This window comes from Coffea arabica, chromosome 5e (assembly GCF_036785885.1).
Source record: "Coffea arabica cultivar ET-39 chromosome 5e, Coffea Arabica ET-39 HiFi, whole genome shotgun sequence".
NCBI lineage: Eukaryota > Viridiplantae > Streptophyta > Magnoliopsida > Gentianales > Rubiaceae > Coffea > Coffea arabica.
The window spans coordinates 52,486,302-52,511,787 of NC_092318.1; the positions used below are offsets into that span (position 1 = coordinate 52,486,302).

The 25,486-nt window shown below is 35.4% G+C and overlaps 5 protein-coding genes across 7 annotated transcripts; 2 read left to right on the forward strand and 3 right to left on the reverse strand.

Annotated features, from left to right (window-relative positions):
• Positions 1–32: 32 nt before the first annotated feature.
• Positions 33–3,768, reverse strand: LOC113689737 (pentatricopeptide repeat-containing protein At4g04790, mitochondrial-like). Of its 2 annotated transcripts, none has more exons than XM_027207496.2 (3): positions 3,362–3,768; positions 3,206–3,253; positions 33–2,413 (listed from the first exon to the last, which is right to left on the reverse strand). In XM_027207496.2, the coding sequence occupies exons 1-3, from the start codon at positions 3,645–3,647 to the stop codon at positions 129–131; spliced, it is 2,619 nt and encodes an 872-aa protein (XP_027063297.2). In that variant the 5' UTR covers positions 3,648–3,768; the 3' UTR covers positions 33–128. The 2 variants fall into 2 exon arrangements, with proteins under 2 accessions (XP_027063297.2, XP_071905355.1); XM_072049254.1 differs by having other exon boundaries at positions 3,206–3,256.
• Positions 3,769–5,310: 1,542 nt separating this feature from the next.
• On the forward strand, positions 5,311–10,486 carry LOC113688885 (putative multidrug resistance protein). The gene is made up of 7 exons (XM_027206706.2): positions 5,311–5,657; positions 6,000–6,054; positions 6,161–6,348; positions 6,463–6,920; positions 7,016–7,556; positions 7,765–9,728; positions 9,861–10,486. Exons 1-7 carry the CDS (start codon positions 5,475–5,477, stop codon positions 10,234–10,236), a joined length of 3,765 nt encoding a protein of 1,254 aa, XP_027062507.2. The 5' UTR covers positions 5,311–5,474; the 3' UTR covers positions 10,237–10,486.
• Positions 10,487–10,714: 228 nt separating this feature from the next.
• LOC113689027 (protein NDR1) lies at positions 10,715–11,900 on the reverse strand. Its single transcript, XM_027206860.2, has one exon. It carries the CDS (start codon positions 11,597–11,599, stop codon positions 10,955–10,957), a length of 645 nt encoding a protein of 214 aa, XP_027062661.2. The 5' UTR covers positions 11,600–11,900; the 3' UTR covers positions 10,715–10,954.
• Positions 11,901–12,825: 925 nt separating this feature from the next.
• LOC113689028 (uncharacterized) lies at positions 12,826–15,510 on the reverse strand. 2 transcript variants are annotated; one of them, XM_027206861.2, is made up of 5 exons: positions 15,325–15,510; positions 15,050–15,147; positions 14,748–14,847; positions 13,944–14,126; positions 12,826–13,196 (listed from the first exon to the last, which is right to left on the reverse strand). In XM_027206861.2, exons 1-5 carry the CDS (start codon positions 15,379–15,381, stop codon positions 13,074–13,076), a joined length of 561 nt encoding a protein of 186 aa, XP_027062662.1. In that variant the 5' UTR covers positions 15,382–15,510; the 3' UTR covers positions 12,826–13,073. The 2 variants fall into 2 exon arrangements, with proteins under 2 accessions (XP_027062662.1, XP_071905357.1); XM_072049256.1 differs by having other exon boundaries at positions 13,896–14,126.
• Positions 15,511–22,655: 7,145 nt separating this feature from the next.
• On the forward strand, positions 22,656–24,955 carry LOC113689026 (polyubiquitin). Its single transcript, XM_027206859.2, has 2 exons — positions 22,656–22,787; positions 23,356–24,955. Exon 2 carries the CDS (start codon positions 23,356–23,358, stop codon positions 24,727–24,729), a length of 1,374 nt encoding a protein of 457 aa, XP_027062660.1. The 5' UTR covers positions 22,656–22,787; the 3' UTR covers positions 24,730–24,955.
• Positions 24,956–25,486: the final 531 nt, after the last annotated feature.

The following is a 25,486-nucleotide window of genomic DNA, read 5'->3' on the forward strand; positions in this document are numbered from 1 at the left end:
AGATAGGAGTATAATTTAACCAGACAAAGATGGAAATGGAAATAATGAAACGAGATAATATTTCAACAGCAGGAGAACATTATGCCTCTGAACTTCCTAAATTCGGATTGAAGAACTAAGGAAGAATATTACACCTTTACATTTTTCTTCTTTTTCTTTTTCTTTTTCTTTCCTTTTGAAGGAAGGGATCCAGTAAATGTTGCCTGACATTCCTGGATGACCCGGCTAACATGAGGATCATCTCTTGGTATTTTATTCAAAATACTTTGTGCAGATTTATGATCGCCCAATGCCAAAAGGGCCTGATACATCCTTACAAAACTTAGAACGTTGTATGGAAGACCAGCTGCCTTGTACTCTTTCCAAATAAGAAAACAAGATTCCAAATCCTTGGCACTAACACAAGCTGTAAGCAGAAAATCAAGACTTTTCCGTGAGGGGCGTAGATCAAGGTCTTTGACAGCTTGAAGCATGGCCAAGCCAAAATGCATATCTGTTGGCTCTTTCTCAGCAATTTGGCAAAACACCTCATCAAAGACATTTTCTGTTGCTGCATCATCAGAAATGACACTCTGCTTTAGTTGCCTAAGCAAATCAACTGCAGAGGTTAGATGCTCATGCCGAATACAGTATAAAACAACCCTAAAGCACCCATCAAACCAGTAATCAGGGTTATCCAATTCCTTGAGTAACTGAAGCAATCTGTCCAATTGACCTTCCGATTGGAGATGTTCGATCAAACTAATAACTGCCTTGGGCTCCAAACGACCTTCTGCTTGCTTGATTTCTTCATACAGATTGAGAGCATCAGACATCTGTCCATGTGATGCAAGAGCCGAAACAAACACACTTTTAACTTCATTCAAGCTCTTGGCTGGTATTCGTTTATCCAACATTACCTGTTTAGCCTTTTCAAATTGTCCACATGATACATATGCATTGATGAGGGACATAAAAACAATCTTCGTGATGAGAACTCCAGACTGCTTCATTTCTTCAACAATCTTATCAATATCCTCTTCAGAGTCACAGTTGACTAAAAGGTAACTGTATGTCTGGGAATCTGGCTTCACATCTGCATCTTTCATTTGTTTGAGAACCATCAATGCACCATTAATGTTTTTATAACGGAAGTATCCAGCCATTATGGCATTGTATATGTTTGATGTAGGCATCAAATTCAATTTATCCAGATCCACTATCATGCCATACGCACCTTCAAAATCTTTCATTTTCACACTGAGATTTATCATCCTCCTGAATGTTTCAGTACTTGGTTTCAAGTCATGGCAAGATATCATGGAATAGAGGCGACGAACCAAATTATACTCCCTGCTTTCCTCGCAGGCATCCAACAGGGAATGAAATGTATCCAATGACAAGGTAAATCCTACTTTTAACATCTCATCTACAATGTTAAGCGCATCATGTACCTTGAGCAATTCACAGCAATACTGAATAAACTTTTCATAATGCTCAGACAAAGGCATCAGTTCTAATTTTGCTAGCAAAGTTTTAAACTTGACAAGGACATCTTCAACTGCTAAATTTGGTATGCTAGTCACATAGTTGTAGATGAAGTTTGAGATCTTTTCTGCTCCAATTTCATCCATTTTTAATGCCAACAAGAACCTCTCTGCAAAGAGGTCCAGCGAGAGCTTCCCTAAAGATCTGAAAATATTCACCAAATGCTCCATAGATGAAACTTTTGTAATGTCAAAAGCTTCCAATAAGGGCAAAAGCTCCTTTTTCCGGTTACTTTCACAAAATGCTAAAAGATAGCTCTGTTGAAAGGAGGATTTATCGTTGCCATCATACAGTGCAAGATTATAACAAAGCTCCTGTATCTTTTCTTCATCATTCACTCCAATGTAAAGAAGCATCTCATAGTAAGTTAATGTGGGGAGTGAATTCTCGTCTCTGATTAGTTCACAGAAGAAGTGAAACTCAGGAACCAAGCCAAAATCAATAAGATACCTAAGGAAGGGACCATAAGTAGTTTCCCCTATTGGGAATCCCAATTCCTTCATCCATTCAAAAATTTTGTAAGCCTTGAAAATCTGCTGTAGGGAAACTTCTTCATCATCAGTTTTCCTGGCTGTTTCTATGCACAGTCGAATTAAAGCATTAAATTCTTTCAATCCAGTTCCTCGTCCCAATTTACCAAGTATCTGAATGGTCGCATCTGGCCCCAACTTCTCCCCACACATTGTTGTTAGTCGGTCAAAACGATTTTTCTGACTACTGCTAAAGATCCACTTCTGCTTTCGCTCCCGGGATATTTCTTTCCTACGCAGAGATATGTTGTTTTCTGCTGAGCGTGAGATCCACGGATCATGCAAAACATTGCTGAAAGATTCTTCACTATCACTTGCTGAATCATATGAGCCATCCACATAGTAATCTCGCTCACCTGCATTAACCGTCAAGAACAAGAACTAAATGGTAGAATCCAACCAATACTTTCCATTCTCACAATGCAAAAACAAAAGAATTTTCCATTTGTTCCATTATGATGTCCTAAATAGGACAAACCTTTAACTGTCAGGCGCCTATAAGCTGAAAGTGCAGACACACAACTTCATATCTTACTTATGCAGAAGATCATCACAAGCAAGACTCCATACTCTCTTGAAACTTCAAATTTCTGGCTACATCCAGTCAACAAACTTAAAATACTGCATCTTAGCAAGCCATAATACCCAACGCTTTCCCATAATATAATCAAAGTTTACTAGATGTCAATTATATTTTTAAAAAAAATGTTTAATTTTCTCTGTTCTACAGGTTGAACCTCTTTCTTTTTTCTTCTTTCTAAAACAATTTCTGAAGGGGAAAACAGAAGCAGGGAAGGCTAAATGGGGACAGTGAGAACTGAGAGTGAAGGAACAAAGACCATTAACCACAAATCAGAGACCTTAAATGGCCAAGTATTTCATTCCGGACATTTGAATGTTATACCACGTAAATAAGCTGCTTTGGAAGCATCTTGATATGTAATTACCGCAAGAGTTAACATTTCACCAAATAACAGTAGCATTCTCTCCACAAACTGCAAATATAACAAACACTCTCTGAATATCTATAATTCCGATCAACAACATTATTATTTTTTTATTTAAATATCCATCCTACAAGTAGTACAAAAATGGCCCAAGAATTTCAAAACAAGTACAAGTGAAAACCGAAAAATGATTTACTCAACCACGTAATATTGCAGATATCTCCTCCGACAGCAGCCTCGCCGACTCGTCTACTTGCAACAACAGCCAGCAAACACCATTAGCAAAACAGAAATAGTTTAAAGTAACCGTACTAGTCACAGAACTGAAGCAGAAAATGAAAATGATGAACAAAATACCGTTATCAGCAGCAGAGAGAAGCTTCAAGTTTCCGATCCCACCGATACCCCCGAGAGGCTTGAGAAAAGAAGCAGTATCAATACTAGAAGAAGAAGAGACGTCTGATTTAGGTGCCTTGTAGTTGAGTAACTGCTTGCGGATAGTGTCGGAGGTGGAGACATTTATAGAGGAAACGTATTTTTTCAGAGCAACGTCCTCAGCCGAGGTGGCGGTGGCGGTGGCGGTTTTGAATTTAGAGGCGGAACGGAAAAGGTTGCCGAGGTTTTTGAGCTTAGTGGCGGGCATGAGAAGATGTCCGGCGAGTGTTTGTTGAAATGCATATGGTGTGGGCGTTCGCCGAAGCTTTTTCTTCCCCACCCTTTTTTTCGTAAGATATTTGTGGGCTAATGGACCAGCGCTTAATATGTGGTATTTCCTCCATGTGAGTGAGAAGAGAGTGTTTGCCAAAATTGGATTGGTGACGAAAAGGTGAGTTGGGCATATCCTGAATTAGTAGCACTTCACTCATTGTAAGGCCTTACACCTAATCTAGAAAGGTTTTTGGGCCTCCCCGGATCGGACAATTTATGGGTTCTTGGGTTGTGGTGTAGCTTTCGCTGAGGATGTCTTCAGGGTCCAACTCAATATATAAAGTTAGGTGATTATGAGATTATTTCGAGTCTTAATTTTTATTATTTAAATAAAAATTAAACATTCAAAAAAAAATATATGAATGTTACTGTTACACATTTTGTGATTTTAAAAGATTTTAAAAGTTACAAACTATATGTTTTAGCCACTATTTTTCTAATTCATTAGTATCCCTATATTTTTATTCTTAAACAGTTAGTTTTGCGAATATTTAAAAATCTCAAACGATACAAAAAATTACAGACTTGTTTGGTGGAGTCTTCTGCTGGCATATATGTACTGCCCTCTTCCCACCAATCCTCACACAATTGGCAAGTTAATTACTCATGTAAAATGCAAATTCCTATTCTCTCTAGGACGGCTGGTATACAATATTCTTTTGACATCGTCTATGCATATTGTTGCTCTGCTATATTTATGTGTTTGATCTACATACGCATATATGTATGTATGTATGTATGTATGTATCTTACTTTATTCGTTTGTGATCTAAGTGCAAATGAGATTATCATAAAGAGCTAACAAGGAAGAAGAGAAAACTCGGATTTTGCTGGCAGCATCCATATGAGGAAGAGCGTGCAAGTTTAACACGTTTTCACAAACAGGTGAGGTGAGGAATAGGATGAGATTGAGCAAAATTTTTTAGTTAACTGCATTGGCAGACCAACAAATAATATATAGGACGAATGGGAAATGACAGATACGGGCGTTATAAAAATATGTAACTTGATATGAAAGAAGGATTCTGCGTTGAATAGGCTAAAGCTCTTACTTATTCTCCTTTTTGGGATTTTCGCGTGAATGATTCAATTCATAAACATAAAACCATGAAGTAACGTGCGGTATCTAACCAAGTAGACGTTAATTTCATCTAACAGTTGAGTTAAATATTATAACATTTGGTGGAACATCAATCCAGCATGGATGGAGCACTTGTCCCATAACAGGTGAATTGTAACCTGTGCTCTTGCATAGGCACAAGCAAAACAAGAACGAAGTAAAATAATCCTTTCTAACTATATAAATTTGGTGGATTGCTACCGAGAATTCGGACACTTTGTTTTGGCCGCGAAAGGTTCCCTTACCAGTTAGTAAACACTGGGAAAAGTACAGCAAACAGTCATGTTATGGTAGGATGGAAAGAAGCAGCAAACAATGGAAAGGCAACTGATAAAGACTGGTTTTAATGTGAAACAGTCGTATTTTTATACGTCCGAGGCCAAGAGGAAGCAGCCGGCTAATCTGATCACAATGTACTGCAGCCCCGTAATCACAAATGACAGTGGAAGCGATAAAGGGCCTGCTGCTGGAATAAAATAAACTCTCTAGATTCTTTAATTAATTTATGTTATTTATGAAGAACATGGTGTCCAGAAACTAGAGACTTCCTTCAGAAAATATATTTCGGCTAATCGGCAGTAGCATATTTAGCGTATTCAAAAGGTGATATTCCCTCTTGGAGGGGGCAATTAGAACTCAGAAATGGGAAGTAACAATGGCATGTTTCGATATGCTGATGGAGTGGACAAGCTGCTGATGACTTTTGGGACGTTAGGTAGCATTGGAGATGGATTGCAGATTCCTCTAATGATGTTTGTGTTAAGCGATGTCATCAATACTTACGGAAATCCCAGTGGTGCACTCTCTTTCGATACCGTTAATGAGGTAACAAAAGTTAATTAACATGCTGTTGTCTTCAACTATTGCTAATCCAGTTAACATTATGGAGTCAGATCAGGGGGAGAAAATGTTTTAACAAACATAACTCTCTATGGTGTAACATATTATGTAGCCCTTATCATGCATGACAAAAAAGGCCAAACAATTGTGTTTTGAGGTTGTGGATTTGACATCTTCAGTCACTTGTGCGCAAGTTTGGAGTTAGATTAGCACGAGTTAGCGAAAATACTAGCTCAGACACCACTTGCCAACAAATCCAGTAGAAAATGAATCAAAAACGTTGCATCAACTTATTAACATGCTGTTTTAATCTTCAAAATCTTGCAGTTTGCACTCAGGCTACTCTATGTTGCAATTGGAGTTGGACTATCTGCTTTTGTTGGTATGCAGAAATTAGTTTAAATTAGCTAGTGCTGTATGATGCATGGCATACATGCATTTTAAAAGCTCTATTTTTTTTATTATTATTATTTTTTGGATGGTGGCAGAGGGATTGTGCTGGGCAAGAACAGCAGAAAGACAGACTTCCAGGATGAGACTGGAGTACCTGAAATCTGTGCTTAGGCAAGATGTTGGTTTCTTTGACACACAAGCAGCAGATTCTTCCACCACTTTTCAGGTTGTCACCACTATCTCGGCAGACTCCAATACGATCCAAGTCACCATAGGTGAAAAGGTAAGCATTTCACTTTCGTCTCTCTTGTCAATTGTCATCCCACCAAAATGCACTCACTAAGGACATCATAATTGTTCCGCCAAATTCTAAAACAATTTCATCTTCTGAATGTAGATACCCGATTGCCTGGCTTACATGGGGTCCTTCTTCTTCTGCCTCATATTTTCCTTCATTTTATCCTGGAAGATTACACTTGCTGCTCTACCATTAAGCCTCACCTTCATTGTTCCTGGACTTGGATTTGGGACATTAATGATGAACGTTGGCATGAAAATGATTGAGTCTTATGGAGTTGCTGGTGGAATCGCAGAACAAGCAATTTCCTCAATCAGAACTGTATATTCTTATGTAGCAGAGAATCAAACTCTTGTGAAGTTTAGCAATGCGCTTGAAAACACTATGCAACTAGGTATAAAGCAAGGGTTTGCAAGAGGCTTGATGCTGGGAAGCATGGGAGGTATTTATATTAGCTGGGCTTTCCAAGCTTGGGCTGGTTCCCTTCTAGTTAGCAAAAGGGGAGAGAAGGGTGGAGACGTTTTTGTTGCAGGATTCAATGTTCTCATGGGAGGATTGTGAGCGATTTCATTCTAGCATACTTGTCAGTTGGAGTATTAGTTTTTCTTTGTTCAATCTCTTTATTAAATCTTACTATTCAAAATGCTTGCAGAAATATTTTGACTGCACTTCCAAATCTTACTGCCATCACGGAAGCAAAGGCTGCTGCTATTCGGATTACTGAGATGATTGATAGGCAGCCGACCATTGATAATGAAGATAAAAAGGGGAAAGCTTTATCATATGTGAGAGGAGAAATTGAGTTCAAAGGTGTCTATTTTAGCTACCCTTCAAGGCCGGATACACCCGTCCTACAAGGCCTGAATCTTGTATTCCCAGCAGGCAAAACAGTGGGACTTGTTGGGGGAAGTGGTTCTGGCAAGTCCACCATTGTTTCCTTACTGCAAAGATTTTATGACCCTATTGAAGGTGAAATATTTTTGGACGGATACAAGATAAAGAGACTTCATCTTAAATGGTTAAGATCCCAAATGGGTCTGGTTAATCAAGAACCAGTCCTCTTTGCAACTTCCATAAAAGAAAACATCCTCTTTGGAAGGGATGGAGCATCTATGGAAGACATGCAAACAGCAGCCAAGGCTGCTAATGCCCATGACTTCATTATTAAATTACCTGATGCTTATGACACTCAAGTAAGGCATCTCTACCTCTGAGTCTGAGACTATTATCTTTCTGGTACCTATGTTTTTTTTTTTCAAAATGGTTTCCTCTGCGGGTGTGTGTTGGAGTGTGTATTTTTGTGGTGTGGACTCTGTTCACATGCTACAATTTTTGTGTTTTAATTTCTTGAAGTGCTGCCATTATTCAATTATCAAGTGTTTGGACACTGGATTTCTCCAGGTAGGACAATTTGGAGTTCAATTATCCGGAGGACAGAGGCAACGAATAGCCATAGCAAGGGCTTTGCTGAGGGATCCAAAAATTTTGCTGCTTGATGAAGCTACAAGTGCATTAGATACACAGTCTGAAAATATTGTGCAGCAGGCCATTGATAATGCAGCTATGGGGAGGACTGCAATCGTCATAGCTCATCGTCTCTCCACAATTAGAATGGCAGATTGGATTGTGGTTCTTCAATCAGGGAAAGTAGTTGAATCAGGCACCCACAATGAGCTTATGCAGATGAATGGCGAAAATGGTGGGGAATACTTTAGAATGGTGCAGTTGCAGCAACAAACGATGCAAAATGAAGCTGACAATAGCTTTAACTATCAGAGTGACTGGAAGAGTCCGTACAAAAGGACTGTTCCTCCAAGTCCATTGAGCGTCAGATCAAGTGCACCAGGGACCCCAGCTCTCTATGCTCTTAGTCCAGGCTTTTCGAGGAGTGCACCGTATTCCACTCCTTACTCAATCCAATTTGATGACTATGACACTGAAGACGAAGAGTTTGACCACTCGGCTTCTCCTGCTCCTTCACAATGGCGTTTGCTGAAAATGAATGCACCAGAGTGGGGCAGAGCCTTGCTTGGATGCATGGGGGCTATAGGTTCTGGAGCTGTTCAACCGGTAAATGCCTATTGCGTGGGAGCGTTAATATCAGTTTACTTTCGACCTGATAGACCTTCCATCACATCCCATGCCAGAAACTACTCTTATGTGTTTGTCGGCCTGGGAGTCTTCAACTTCTTTACCAATGTCCTGCAACATTATAATTTCGCTGTCATGGGGGAAAAGTTAACCAAAAGAGTTAGGGAGAAGCTGCTTGAGAAACTTATGACATTCGAGATCGGATGGTTTGATCGGGATGAAAATACTAGTGCTGCTATATGTGCACGTATATCAACCGAAGCTAACATGGTTCGTTCCCTTGTAGGTGACCGAATGTCGCTACTTGCCCAAGCATTTTTTGGAGCTACTTTTGCTTATGCACTAGGGCTAGTGCTAACTTGGAGGTTAGCCCTGGTGATGATGGCTGCTCAGCCATTAGTGATAGGAAGCTTCTATGCTAGAAGTGTTTTGATGAAAAGTATGTCTGCAAAAGCTCAAATTGCGCAGAAGGAAGGAAGCCAACTAGCAAGTGAAGCTGTTATTAACCATAGAACTATTACGGCCTTCTCTTCTCAGAAAAAAATTCTTGGGTTGTTCCAAGCAACATTGGAGGGGCCACGGAAGGAGAGCATCAGACAATCCTGGTTTGCAGGTTTTGGCCTGTTTAGTTCTCAATTTCTGGCAGCGGCTTCTACAGCTTTAGCATTTTGGTACGGCGGAAGGCTGTTAACAAAAGGGCAAATATCTCCAGAGCGACTCTTTCAAGCATTTTTGGCTCTGCTGTTCACAGCTTATACCATTGCAGAGGCAGGAAGTATGACAAAAGATATATCTAGAGGAAGCAATGCTGTCCGCTCAGTTTTTGCAATTCTAGACAGAAAGGCTGAGATTGATCCAAATGATTCACAGGGACATGACGCAACCAAAACAAGTATTAGGGGTCGAGTGGAGTTGAAGCATGTACACTTTGCTTATCTATCAAGACCTGAGACGTTAATCCTTAAGGGCTTGAGCCTCAAAATCAGTGCAGGAACTACAGTAGCACTCGTTGGGCAAAGCGGATGCGGCAAATCAACAATCCTTGGACTCATTGAGAGATTCTACGATCCTCTTAAAGGTTCAGTATGCATTGATGAAAGGGACATAAAAGACTTCAATTTGAGGACCTTGAGGACACAGATTGCACTAGTCAGCCAAGAGCCAACCCTCTTCGCTGGAACTATCTATGAGAACATTGCCTATGGGAAGAAGGATGCCAAGGAATCTGAGATAAGAAAGGCTGCAATGCTTGCTAATGCACATGAGTTCATAAGGTATGAAGTCAATGTTCACAAATTCAGAAACTAATTTCTTTTAGCACCAATCCGATAAATCTATTCTAACTCCGCTAGCAACAAAAGAGTTCCGTGACCTCTAACATAATAATGTTATATTAACTGTAACAGTGGGATGAAGGATGGATACGAGACATACTGTGGAGAAAGAGGGGTTCAGCTGTCTGGTGGTCAAAAACAGAGAATAGCATTAGCTCGGGCGATATTAAAGAATCCCAGAATCCTACTATTGGATGAAGCAACCAGTGCTCTTGACAGTGTATCAGAGAGCTTAGTTCAAGAAGCACTGGAGAGAATGACGGCCAGAAGAACATGCATTGTTGTGGCTCATCGTTTATCCACAATACAGAAAGCAAATTCGATTGTGGTGATCAAGGATGGAAAGGTTGCAGAGGAAGGTTCACATTCTGATCTTCTTTCGTTAGGACGTAATGGCGCCTACTATGCCCTTGTAAAAACACCGGGAAGCAACTCTCCTTACCGGTGAAATAGAGCAAACTTTTAGTATACGTAGATGGTGGGTAAGGCTGTATAAGAGCCATCTCCAGTTATGTTCTCACCTGAAACTTCTGCGTTGTTCATGATTGAGAAGATTATGGTATCCCTTTATCAGTATATAGATCAGTATTTAGTTTGTTATAGCCAAAATTTGTGTTCGAGTTGGTTGGTGATGGACTTGTGCTCCTTAAAGAATGTAATAATACCTACCATTAATGGGAAGTTGATCTTGGGGATTAGGCAGAGTTTTACTCTTCCAGGTGTACATTAATACCAAAAAAAAAGGAAAAATTATGAAAGAAATGATTGTGCACTGTATTGTAGAAAATCTGATAAGGCGGAACCATGGCTTACTATTTCTTTTCTTGCAAATTCTACTACTAGTTTCAATCGTTCTCTTGTTTTCTTAAGGAAAAAAAAAGGCCGAAAAGATCAATAATCTGGAAATTAGGCTTACAATGGAAGACTGAGCTATGGAGTTACAGATAATCCAATCGACGATCATAATGGTACAAAGTAGATTTGAGTACAAATTTAAGAATTAAGTAAAACGAAAACTTAACCTACCAATAATAACTACCATATAGGATTCCACTAAATGACGAAACCATACTCAGATTAATACTTCCTCTCAAAGGATTAAACCAAGACCCTGTGGCCTGCACTCACTACGAAATCTAAATCTAGGATCCTTCAAAAATTAGAAACTACAACAGCAGAACCAAGAAATACAATGCAATCGAAATTACCACTAGCCCAGGACAGCGAACCGACTCCGGTGCGCCGGACTTGAGTCTGATGCCCTTCTTGTTGACTTTTTTACCAGAATTATTGACATCCACATTAGCCCCCACCTTCAAGCCATGTCTCTTGGTATACCAAAAAAGAATCTTGTACCTCACCCTAGTGGTCAATCCCACCCGGAAAGTCACCGTGGACCCATTTGACACCGCCCTGTAAGCAGCCTCCCATGGCACCCCATATGTCTGCACCAGCTCTTTCCGGCGAGCTTTCTTGTCATGACCCTGGTAGAAACTTGGGACGGTATAGTTTGCTATTCCAAGGCTACCATTTTGAACATAAAAGAAGGTGAGATTCAGATCATCATAGCCTACACCTTTGTCCTTCATTTCATTCTTGAGCCTCAGATCAAAGTAAAGAGTGTGGTTGCTTCTAGTAGTGGTGGAATTATCTGTTGCATTCAGGGAAGGAACATAAAAGTCTTCTATGGAGCATGAGGGTTTAGACCCACGAAGACTTAGCCACATGAAAAGGGCTGTTAGGCCTGAGGTCAATATGAAGCTGCAGCAGCATCGGCAACACCCTCCTGCACTGCTGCTGGGGTCTGACATGCTTGGAAAAAATGGTGGTTCTCCGGTGAAGTATTATGAGGGACTACCAGTGAACAAAGTAGTACCAGGAAACAAATGATGCCAGTGGAAAGAAAAGAATCAATTCAATTGTGAAGACTAGAAAGAAGAAACACTGCAGGCAGGAATAATTGTTGTGTTTCGTGCTTTATTAAAAGGAAAATTGATCAGTACGTGTAGGCCGCGTTGCTTTTGGTTTGGAGTTTGGACTTTGGAGAGACTTCCGTAACATGAATGGGGATCTCTGCTGAAATTTCCTGGTTCGCTCCAAGAAATTGAGGTCAACTCGTGCATTGACTTAGCACTCTGCAAACTTTTAGCAGTAGATTCGTTAACCTTTTCTTAATGGGAAATTGTGGGACAATGTGGTTTAATGGGGATTGGTCATTGGAGCAACTTACGAGGAGCATTTACTGCAGTAAAGATTAAGAAAATTGTGGTTTAATGCGGATTGGCCACTGGAGTAACTCAGGAGGAGCATTTACTTTAGTAAAAAAAATGTTGTAATTGAAAAGAACAAATTACTTTTAGGTATGTCAGATATGAACTACATTTAGCGGATTACATTCATCGATTCACGAGCCAGAGAGCTTTGCTGTGACTCTCATATACCGCTAAATTGGATCACAATAAACACAAAGACCCTTTAAGTTGAATTTTGAAGGCCATCCAAAAGTAATTTTACCCTTTTTTGGCTCCAGAGAATACCGTTCCTTTTTTTGGCTCCTGTAATTGTTTTGGTCATTGGCTTGAAGAATGTAACAATCGATAAAAGAAGACCCGGCCTGGTCTACAATACCGCGTAAATGGTGCATTAGGCGCTTCAAGGAAGGAAAAGGTACAATGCTTCAGTTGGGATATCTATTGGGGATCACGTCACGTTAGAAATTGGACCTGCTATAAAAGCTAAACAATGATTAGCTCAATTACTTTGAGGCATATTTGTAATTTTACTTAAATCTCCTAAAACATCAGCAGATAACCGACTAGCAGCTTAAGATGGTTAAACGTCCCAGTATGCTGTGAACTGCCCTTGCATGATTACCATGACTTCTTTGGTTCTGCCTCCCGACAGGACGAGAAGCTTGGAGTAGAAATTTTAAAATAGATATTTAACTATGAGCTACGCCATAGCAACTTATTAGCAACCACATCATATCAGGTCCCCTGTCTGAGCAACTAACAACCAAACTATTCAGGCAAAAAAGTGCAAACGCAACAAGAACGTGAATTGTATCACTTGCATCAGCATTCTCAACTGGCATACAGCCTAAAAGATTTAAGCCATGTCAAGTCTATCAAAACTTCTAAGGTTGTCTTCCAAACTTAAGACTAACAAGCAAAGCCATATATGCATGTCTTGAGGAAAAAAAGATGATGAATGAACTCAAATACAACACCATGATGTTAAACAGCACTCTATGTATATACATTGATCATGCGGTCAAGCAACATGTTACTCATCATCTTTGTAGGGGTACTCCTCAGGAACTTGCTTCACAAGCTTCACTTGCATTTCAAATGCATCATCCCCTCTCAGCATATCACGGATCCATGTCACTTCAGTTTTCATCGACACCTGATCATTGGAGGAAAAAGTATAAGATGTGGTTAGGAGGAACAGAATTTTGTTTGCACACTCAAGTTTCATATATAGGCCACAATAAATATTTCATTCAACTTAGTATGTTAATTTTATGAAAAGTAGGTAGGATTATTTCTTTGTTAAGTAGTTAATAATGCTTAGCTCAAACCATTTTATCAAAGTAAAAAATGTAATGGTACAAATTTATGAAGCACAACACGTTAACATGCAGCTCAAACAGAAAAGGTTAGGCTTGCAGAGCATGCATGCGTGCAATTTCGTCTGTGCGATCATATCCTGAAATGGCTCAGACCAAAAGGAGTTCGCACTTAGAAGATCTGATAAACAAAATTATACCAGGGTCGGATGGAATCAAAAGAAAAGAACGGACGACTACTTGGGAAATGGGACAGAAACCTAGAAGTAAACATTTTACTAACTGAAGGAGGTCTCTGTTCTTCCGCTTGTAAAATGCAAGAATAAGGTATTAATGTTCTCCATAAAGAAAATCTTTTTTTCATTTATAATTGTGGTTTTGGTCAATAGAACGAGCAACATGGTTAACCACATTCCATTTTCAGCCATGCATCTGGAAATGAATAAACTTAAATTCCTCATCAGAAAGCATAAAGAGAAAAACAAACACACAAACAGATAATATAAAGAAAATTCAAACAAGAGCACGAGTCCGACAAGATTGTCAACAGAAAGGCCCAAACGTCCATTGAGGTAAGAGCTAACCATCTCCAGAGCTCCCCTGATAACTCCACTCAGGACGTTGCAATAATACAAGCCTTGACAAGTGTCAGGAAGTTCAACAAAATCTACCAGCGGGTTATCTTCCAAAACAAGACTGCAGGTTGTACCCTCAGCATCCCAATTAGTCACAGTTGCAGTGACCCCTAGGAACATTTTGAAACCAACCTGTGTAACAGGGAACCATAAGAAAAGCATTTATCACATTGAACACCAAAAAAGTGAAGGATCTTCCAACTATTTACAAACAACGCTAAACACAAGAAGCCAATTCAGTTCAACTTTAGATTTTTTTTTTAATATACAATAAGTATGAAAAATAACCAGACAATCAGAATCTCAGCTACCACTAACAAGTTTCACATATCACCAATTTTAGGCTCAAGCACTATGAATAAAAATCAGGGAAGGGAGAAACCCGTCATAAGCCTGTAAGAACATGCAACTTTTTCCCTACTTGTAGTTATTTTGCCACCAAATGAAAGGGGAAAAAATATTAATACAGACAAATCATTTCCTGCTGGTCTGACTGCAAATTTGTGATACAACTTGCGGAATTTCAAGAAGAACAAAAACAACCAAGCATCACCAAAATGCTACCTTTTGATGAATTAAAATTGGGTAATGGATCTAAGGCAATGGTTAGTAGAATGATATTTAAACAAGGGACACAAGAGATCTTCACTGGGCGAACATTCTCCAAAGCTGAAACTTGAGACGAAGCATACAAATCCTTTGGAGCAGAAGATAACAATATATCAGAAAATGTATACTCCAAAATGAAGAGACCTTGGCAATGACTTCAGCAGTTTCCTTGAAATCAACACATCTAGAAACATTGGACTTTGCAAGAAACTCATCGATTAGCCGAATCCCAATATTATAACCCCTGCAACATAATAAGAAATATCCCAGTTTAAACAACTTCATCAATGTCTCATACCTGAGCAAAAACTATGATTTTTATTTAGAAAAAAATGCAAAATTGGCTATTCTCAAATTATTTTAAACACAGAAAACTAGAACACACTGACTATCAACAATACTATTATAAATTGAAAGCTAACAATAGTATTGAGGAAGTAAATTACATCTGGTCAAGCTGCTTGTTGACTTCCTCGACCTCTTCCAGATCGGTTAGCAGCTGACGAACGATCGCGCCATAGGTTAGAGTGAAAAGCTCCGCGTTCTAACACAACAAACAATTAATCCATAAAATCCAAAATAAAAAACTTCAATATTTCGAGCTATTACTGCTATTAGAGTTCACGCAATAGAAAGCAGATATCGCTGGGTGTGGAGAATAATTAGGAAATGAAAATTCTCTCTATCTTGGTTGGTTTTTCCTTTTATTTTTGTAACGTACCACCCGTTCCACGCTGGCGAAAATGGCGTCACCGGATCTGGGAGCAACGGGAGGCATCGGGGAAGGCTTCCACGCTCTTGAATTCTCCGGCGAGATTCACTTTGAATACTTTGGTTTCCACTCCAGTAGCTGATGATCGCGTGCGAGTTTCGAGGGAGTCCTGGCAGCGTTTTCAGGATTGTATTACTTGGGCCTGAGATTGATGATATTTTTAGAAAATCTATTGGGCTTTGCTCGAGGAGGAGGACAGAGGATGACGTTATGGGCCTTGGAAAAGTTTGAGCAGGGCTGGGTTGGGTTAGAGGTGGTATCAGAAGAGACAGAGGCCTGGATTACCAGTTGACGGTCCATCCTCAATTACTAAGACAAGATAACTGCCAATTGACATAACTACCAAAATAACTATCAATTCGCTAACAAGATTTTTATAAAATTTAATTTATTCTTACATTGCACGTACATGAGTGTGTCTTTAGCACTAGTTATCTATACTATATATATATATATATATATATATATATATATATATATATATATATATATATATATATATATATTATATATATAAAGCTTGAGGAAGAGACTTGGTGTTAATATTAGAATTAATATTTATTGTCATTTTATGAATTTATCATTATAAAAACTATTTTTTATTTTAATTATCTAAAACTACTCATCTATTTTTACTGTTAACTATTTAAATATATGTTTTCAACATAACTACCCTTAAATATCATAGCTATCAATATAAAATTATTTTATGAAAAATATTTAAAAGATTAAAGTTAGATTCGATAATAAAAAATTTATTTAAAATATATGATCAAAAGTATTATGTATTTTTTGATTACACACATATTGGGTGTGCATTGAGCACTAGTTATATATAAAACTTGAAAAAGGAGTTTGAGGTTAACATTTATCGTCACTTCATAAACTTTCCTTTTTATCCTCATAAAAACTATTTTTATTTTAACTACCTATGACAATTTTTTACCTTTAACTATTTAAGTAGATTTTTCAACATAACTACCCCCTAAATATTATAACTACTAGTATAAAGTTATTTTATAAAAATTATTTAAAAGATTAAAGTTTGCTTCAGTAATAAAAATTTTATTTAAAATACATAATCATAAATATTATATTTTTTTTGATTACACACACATTGAGTGTGTATTGAGCATTAGTTTTAATAACATGTGTTGCCTCGAATTTTGATTTACAAAAAAGATATAGATTTTCTTTTCGGCTCCGTTTGGATTAGCTGTTTTTGGGTTTGTTTTTCAAAAACACCACTGTAGCATTTTGAATCTGAAAAACAAGTCCGTTTGGATTAGTTGTTTTTTGGGTTGTTTTTCAAAAACTATATGAAAAACTTTTACTGTAGATTTTTTTGGATTATTTTTAGAGGTATTTTTGAAACATATTTTTGAGTATTTTTATAATATTATAATATTATAATTTTATATAAATATACATTTATGCATTTATAATACATTTATATTTACAAATGTATAGATGTATATTATTATAAATGAATAAATTATAAATGAATATTATATAAATGTATAAATTATAAATTATAAATTTTATATTTTTATACAAATATACATTTATGCCTTTATAATACATTTATAGATATTTATAAATAAATATATTTATATATTCATATAAAAATATATAAATGTATTATATTATATATAATACATAATATAAATATATTTATAAATGTATAAGTGTATATTATTATAAATGTATAAATTATAAATGAATATTATAAATATATTATAAATTATAAGTGTATATTATTATAAATGTATAAATTAATATATTATAAATATATATTAATATTATGTAGAAATGTATTTATATAATTAATATAAATATATATGTATTGATATTATGTATAAATGTAAAATTAATATTATGTATATTAATATAAATGTATAAATGTATTATATTATATATAATACATAATATAAATGTATATTTAAATGTATAAGTGTATATTATTAAAAATGTATAAATTATAAATGAATATTATATAAATGTATAAATTAATAAATTATAAATATATATTAATATTATGTAGAAATGTATTAATATAATTAATATAAATATATACATGTATTAATATTATGTATAAATGTAAAATTAATATTATGTATATTAATATAAATGTATAAATGTATTATATTATATATTATACATAATATAAATGTACATTATAAATATACATAAATATTTATATATTATGTATAAATGTACATTTATATAAATGTATAATATATTATATATTATATTATATATAATTTATATAACACATAGTATTTATGTAAATATATTATAAATATATAAAAATATATTATAAATAAAATAAAATATTTATAATATGTATGTATAAATATATAATATTAGAAATGTATAATATATATAATATACATTATTATTAATATAATTTTTGTATAATATACATAATTGAAATATACATATTAATATATATTAATATATATTATAAAAAAATTGAATAAATATATTTATAAATTTATATATAAATAAATGTATTTATGTAAATATATAATATTTATTTCAAGTGATATAATATATATAATATTATACATAATTGAAATAAATATATTTATATTAATATAATATATATATAATATACATAATTGAAATATACATATTAAAATATATTAAAATATAATTGAAATATACATATTAAAATACATAATTAAAATATACAAATTAAATATACATAATTAAAATATATTTGGAGTTGTTTTTGATATATTGTTTGGATATGATGTTTTTGAAGTTGTTTTTGAAATACACATTACTGTAGCATTTGGAATGTGAAAAACAGTTTTTCAAAAACAGGTGCAAAAACACTCAATCCAAACACAGCCATCTCAAATCACAAACAGAAAGTAAGCTAATCATTAATTTCTAGACCTGTGAGAGTTAGAATGTGGACCTTCAAGTATTCCTATCAAATAATCCCTTTAATAAAAATAAAGTAAGGTAAAAAAAATTTTAAAATTTGACTAAAATAAAGCAGTGCCAAGCCCGAATCACAAAAAAAAAAAAAAGACAGAGTGATGGAGAGACAATTGTTAATGCCTATGACCGGGTCAAAAACATTTATTCTGCAACTCCATTTGTTAAAGTCACGTCAACTTGAGAGACAAGTGTTAAAGTAATGACAAAAAAAAAAAAAAAAATCTGCAAGTTGACGTTAACGCCACCGTTGCCCCGTAAGATACACTTACATGGATTATATCATATGTATCAAGCAATCGTTCTAGCCACCTAATCTTTTATCTTCTCTAACGGGACCTACCAACAGAAAAATCAGACTTAAAACAATTCAAACTGCAACTCTGCAACAAGCTTGTAAAATATCTAGGCATTAGTAATAAAATTATTGTCGTATTTGAAACATATATTGTCGTATTTTTTATGATGTAATATAAATAATAATTTTTGTGTAAATAATTTGTAATAAAATTTTTTTATGTTTTCTGTGAATATGTGATTTTAATCATCATTTTTCTCACATACATCAAATTGTATCATTACATTTTTCAACAAAAAATTCAAAAAATAGCAATACAAATGGGAAGAGTTAGCTAATTTTTCTTCTATATTGGCTTCTTTGACGTCAAAGCTTACTTATGAATATGATTATTCATCCTTAAATGTATTTTATCATTCCTGAAGTCATTACTAATTCATAAATCATGCATGAATAGGAAGTATTTCAACATCTAAAGAAGTTTGAGATTTTTGTTTCAATTTAGCATGTTAGTTATTCAAGTAAACGGTTTATTAAAGTATTCTTGAACAGAATGATTGTAAATTAAAGATCCTAGAATGAAGAGCTCCCACCTACCAAAAAAAAAAATCCTCAAACAAAACTACAAAAGCATGTTATCGGTTTATTCGAAGCACCAAGCATTACTTATCTACAAAAGCATGTTTTGATAGTTGTTTTATGTTTGAAATTGTTTATTTCATTTGGAATTTATTGGTATCGGGAATAAAAGTAATAACATCATTGTCTGGAGAATGAATATTTCTTAGCTTAGATGGTATCCACTGAGTTGTTAACTAAAGAATAGATTTGCACTCAATTGATAGTATGCACTAAATTGTTAACTAAAACAATAGATTTTTACTCAAGCTGCATTTGGATTGGTCATTTTTTTAAAAACAAGATTTTTATATACAATGTTACAGTAACATACAAACAAAAAAAAAACCTCAAAAACAAAAAAAATTACAAAAAAAAACCTCAAAAACACAAAAAATAACCTCAAAAGCACAAAAAATAGGCTCAATAACACAAAAAATAACCTCATCTACAGTAAAAGTTTTTCACCTACATTGCTACATTAAAATATTTTAAATACACTCAAAAAAACAACTAATCCAAATGTAGTACATTAGGAAAAAACACAATTTTTAAATATATATTTCCTTTTACAGAAAATATGAATAATAAAATGAAATCTTTAAACCATCACATTTTGGTTAGAATTAATTTTGAAATCTCCAAAGACAATAGTACATTAAGAAAAAAACATAAGTACAAAATATTTAGATAATCAAAACACAAGTTTTAAATATAGATTTCCTTTTACATAAAATATGAATAATAAAATGAAATCTTAAAACCAAACGAAGGGATTGGTGTAAACAAAATATGCCCTTATTTCTTAAGACAATTATATCATTTTAATTATTCAAATTTGTATCATGATTTCATATCCTTGCATTCATTGAATTAATAGCCACTCCCCCAAAACAAGTATCACTTTTTCTAAAACTTAATATATTGACAAATATACCCTTGCCTCTTAAGAAAATAGCTCATTTTTCTAGGCTAATTACTCAGAATATGGTCGAGAGAAAAAAATTCGGACATCTACCGCCCTGACAATGGTCTGTTGCAAATCTATGGGTACCGGGCCGTGTCAGCCCGGCACCCAAAAGTCAGTCTTTTTTTTTGGGCTCTGACATCGCTGCCGGGCTGTGGGAATTTATTAATTTATTTTTTTTAAAGTTGTCGGCTGCCGGGCTGACAAGGGCCGGTAGCCGACAACTTCTGCAAAAAAAAAGCTGGCTGCCGGGCTCAAATTTTTTTAAAAAAAAAATTTGCAAACTCTCGGTGGAAATTTCACTTTTCTGAGCATAAGAAGTAGAAGCAATGCAAGGAGGCCAACTCTACTATGTGGAGATGCACGAAGAAGTATATTCGGGCACCGAAGAAAGCGAATTATGCATGAATAAAAAATGTTATATATTTTAAAATTATAATAAAAGTCCTCTTAAAAATTTATTCATCAGCTAATGTCCAATACTTATATTTGATAAATTAAAATAGTTAATTAAATATTCTATTATAATATAAGTAACTATATGTCATTGAGTCGAATGAATAATATTTTCTTTTTTCTTTTTTTGGCATTTCAACTAGTTGTCTATTAAGTTTCAATTGAAATAAAGATTTTATAATTATTTAAATTATTCAATAAAATTATCAATTTAAGATGAACATAAATATAAATACATTAAATTGTATTATTGAAATATTTAATTTAATATGAAGGAAAGACAAGAAGAAATGGCAAGAAATTTTTTAAAAATTCATGTGAGCTCTTTATATTGGTAATCACCTTTATTTGTTATTATAATCATAATACCTGATCATAACCGATTGAAACTCATATCCTAATACTATTTACAACTAAAGTTACTATATATTCAAATTAAAATTTTCTTTTTTTCACTAAATTTTCTTTTATATATGATGTATGTATTATCATTTGTTGATAATTAATATAACGAAAAGATGCTCTTTAGATTAATATGTCTTGACAACGTGGATTACTTTTAAGGATTTGAATGAGAACTATACCACATTTTTTATGTATTCAATATAATTCACATTATATTTCATTTGAAATATAATTATTTAAAACATAAGAGACCAAAAAATATGAAGTCAAACTTTTGACTAATTCTAACTTGATTTGACCGTTATATATTATAGTTTTGTATTAGTTGTTCTAAATTTGGCTAAAATAAAAAATCTGCAAAGAGATAATTATTTTGGTCAAAATATTACGGATTAGTTTAACTCATAGACCAAACGTTGGGAGGACCAAAATTGCACATGTTCCTTAATTTTAATCATATTTGATATCCTAACCATTTCTGTTATATTTACGCCTCAATTATTTCAAATATGAAACTCAATTAAAAAATAAAATCTATCACAATATTTGTTTTGACATGTACAAAATTCACTAAATAATGTTGAAAATTTCACCCATTTTCCAATACAACAATTTCGTTCTTATTTTTATTAAAAATTTATGCCGCTTGATGTACTAAATTCAACTGTTTTTGGAGTTAATTAAATTACGTTTCCAAATTCGAACAATAGAACTAGATGAAAACAGATTTGTTAAATCAATAATTACTTCTATAAGATGTTAAACTAAACAAAGACCGTTTTAACCAAAAAATCTCATTCATTTTACAATAAGATGCAGTTCTCAAATTGTTGAAAAATTATTTGTTAAAATTGTTATGTAATTTTTAATGTACTATATAATTTTATAAATATAAATTTATTGTGCAATATAAAAACAAAATAGGCAAAAAAATGAAAAGCAAATTAGTCACGGGGTGCTCAACATCTATCTGCCAGCCCTTTTTTTTTTCTTGACGGCAGAATTTTTTTTTTCTTGACCATATTCTGAGTAATTTGCCACTTCTGTACAACTACTTTATATCTACAATCATTGAATTAATAGGGGTTTGGGATAGACATTTTTTTGTCACTTTATATATGTTCAACTTTACTCTCATGAAAATCACACATTACTTACATAAATTACTAAAATAGTAATTGCTTATAACTATTTTAAATCATAACTCATCTAAATACATGTTCACAAGATGACTGAGTCTAAATATTATAACTACTAAAGTAATCATTATTTAATTTTAAATAGATTAAAATACTACAATTTATTTTGGCAAGAAAAATTTTATATAAAAATAATTAATAAAACTATATTTTTAAATTGCATCCACATCATTAAGCGCCAGTCTGCGTGATGCGAGCGGACGTACAGACAAGACAAGGGAGGCGCTCCTAATTATCTCCGCCACGCAAAAGAAAGGAAAGGAAAGCAAATAAATTATAGGAGAAGGATTCCTTTCGCCGTTGCCGTGTAGGTTTGGTGCAATGTACCTCATGATGACACGTGTCCCTTCCCAATAGGCAGACACAGGCTGGCAATTTCGTAATAATTCGGTCATTACGTCTTTAAATTGATCCCATCTCCTCCGTTGCCAATCGCTCATTCATCTGTCCACAGCTCCAATTTCTGAATTTCTTTGTCAAAGCCTTCTACTCTCTCTCTCTCTTTCTCTCTGTCAAGGTAATTGGCTTTTTCCGATTATCTTCTTGTTATTATTTGTTTTATATTCATTGTAAGAAATCATCTTAGGTATAAATATTTTTCCAATTATTGTTCTTCTTTATCTTATCTTCATAGCAAGATAAGAATTCATCTTAGGTATAAATATTTGGTTAGGGATTTCATATCTATTGTCGGAATTTAGACAATTTTTGGATGATGGGACGGTTTTGCGAGTTTGGAAATTTCGGTTTTTTAAATTAGAAATTTTTATTTTGTTGCCCAGTAAGGATTATTTCCTTTCTGGTACTATATTTTTTCTATTAAAGTCAGACTACCAAAATCTGGTTTGATTAAATATCAGATCTATGGTCTGGGGTCTTATGAATTTTTCGGAATTTACGGATCTGGAATTCATCTTTCTACGATATTTTGATGCACAAAAAGTTATATTTTAAATTAGACTTTTTGTTAATCTGCCGTGGATGCATATAGATACATGAAAGATTTTAGCTTTGTACATTGTGATTGTTCTTCTTTTCGATTAATTGGATTCTGACTTCTGAATTCGGATCTTCCATCTGAGCAGATGCAGATCTTTGTCAAAACTCTTACGGGCAAGACCATCACTCTCGAAGTCGAGAGTTCTGACACCATCGACAATGTCAAGGCCAAGATCCAGGACAAGGAAGGAATTCCCCCAGACCAGCAAAGGTTGATCTTTGCTGGAAAGCAACTAGAGGATGGCCGCACCCTCGCTGACTACAATATCCAAAAGGAGTCCACCCTCCACCTGGTCCTCCGTCTGAGGGGTGGAATGCAGATCTTCGTCAAGACCCTCACCGGAAAGACGATCACCCTTGAGGTTGAAAGTTCGGACACCATCGACAATGTCAAGGCCAAGATCCAGGACAAGGAAGGCATTCCCCCAGACCAGCAAAGGCTCATCTTCGCCGGAAAGCAACTCGAGGACGGTCGTACCCTTGCCGACTACAACATCCAAAAGGAATCCACCCTCCACTTGGTTCTCCGTTTGAGGGGTGGGATGCAGATCTTCGTGAAGACCCTTACTGGAAAGACTATTACCCTCGAGGTTGAAAGTTCCGACACTATTGACAACGTCAAAGCCAAGATCCAGGACAAGGAGGGTATTCCCCCCGACCAGCAAAGGCTCATCTTTGCTGGAAAGCAACTTGAGGATGGCCGAACCCTTGCCGACTACAACATTCAGAAGGAATCAACCCTCCACCTGGTGCTTCGTCTTAGGGGAGGCATGCAAATTTTCGTCAAGACCCTCACCGGGAAGACTATCACCCTCGAAGTGGAAAGCTCTGACACCATTGATAATGTCAAGGCTAAGATTCAAGACAAGGAGGGTATTCCCCCAGACCAGCAGAGGTTGATTTTCGCCGGCAAGCAGCTTGAGGACGGAAGGACTCTTGCTGATTACAACATACAGAAAGAGTCCACCCTTCACTTGGTGCTGAGGTTGAGGGGCGGCATGCAGATTTTCGTCAAGACATTGACTGGGAAGACAATCACCCTTGAGGTGGAGAGCTCTGATACCATAGACAATGTCAAGGCAAAAATTCAGGACAAGGAAGGAATCCCACCAGACCAGCAAAGGTTGATCTTTGCTGGTAAGCAGCTCGAGGATGGACGCACTCTGGCGGATTATAACATTCAGAAGGAGTCAACCCTTCACTTGGTGCTTAGGTTGAGGGGAGGAATGCAGATCTTTGTGAAGACTTTGACCGGAAAGACCATCACCCTAGAGGTGGAGAGTTCGGACACAATTGACAATGTGAAGGCTAAGATTCAGGATAAGGAGGGGATCCCACCAGACCAGCAGAGGTTGATCTTTGCTGGTAAGCAATTGGAAGATGGCAGGACCTTGGCTGACTATAACATCCAGAAGGAGTCCACCCTCCACCTTGTCCTCCGTTTGCGCGGTGGCTTCTAAATGCTGTACTCTGTTGAAGCTGTCTTGGTGTTGAACTGAACTTGCCTTGGTGTTATTGTGCATGGGTGGTCGGACCGTCAAATAAAGCCATTTTGTATGGAACTTTTAATAGTGTTTGTGGCCGTGTTTTCTGGGATTGGTGGCGGTGTTTGTTTGTTAAACAGCTTGTTATGGGAAAATTGGCTGTGTTACCTTTATTTTGAATAAAATTTCATTTTCGTTCTTAGAGTATCATGTTGAGAATGGAACTTTTACTATGTCCTTTAATATATGCCCTTAAATATTGTGATTTGCTGTTCATAAAATTCTTACTTTACTCGATGTGAGCTTTTCGCAAGGAGGGATAATTTTGTGTTGAATTACAAGAGGCGGGGTGGGGTAGATTGCGTCGAACCAGGCACGGGAGTGCTCCTGTTCTTCTGTGCAAATTCCTACGTAAATTGTAAATCGTTGGGGTTCATTGCAAAATGCTTAATCTTTCGTGACTGATCGGGGGGAACACTTATTTGTTGGATTTAGGAACGTTCTAAGCCAGTTATTGTATGACATGACTAATTCGGGTTCTCTAGGCTTTTCTAATTCATTTCATGAACCAGGTAATTCTTAAATATGATACTTGATAACAAGGGGACTTAAGAAATAGGAAAAGGACGACTCCCTGATCAGAAGGTTGGTAATCTGATTTGTGTTTGTTGAGTTATTGTGCAGCCGAGTGAAAACTGGTGTAAGAAATAGGAAAAGGACGACTCCCTGATCA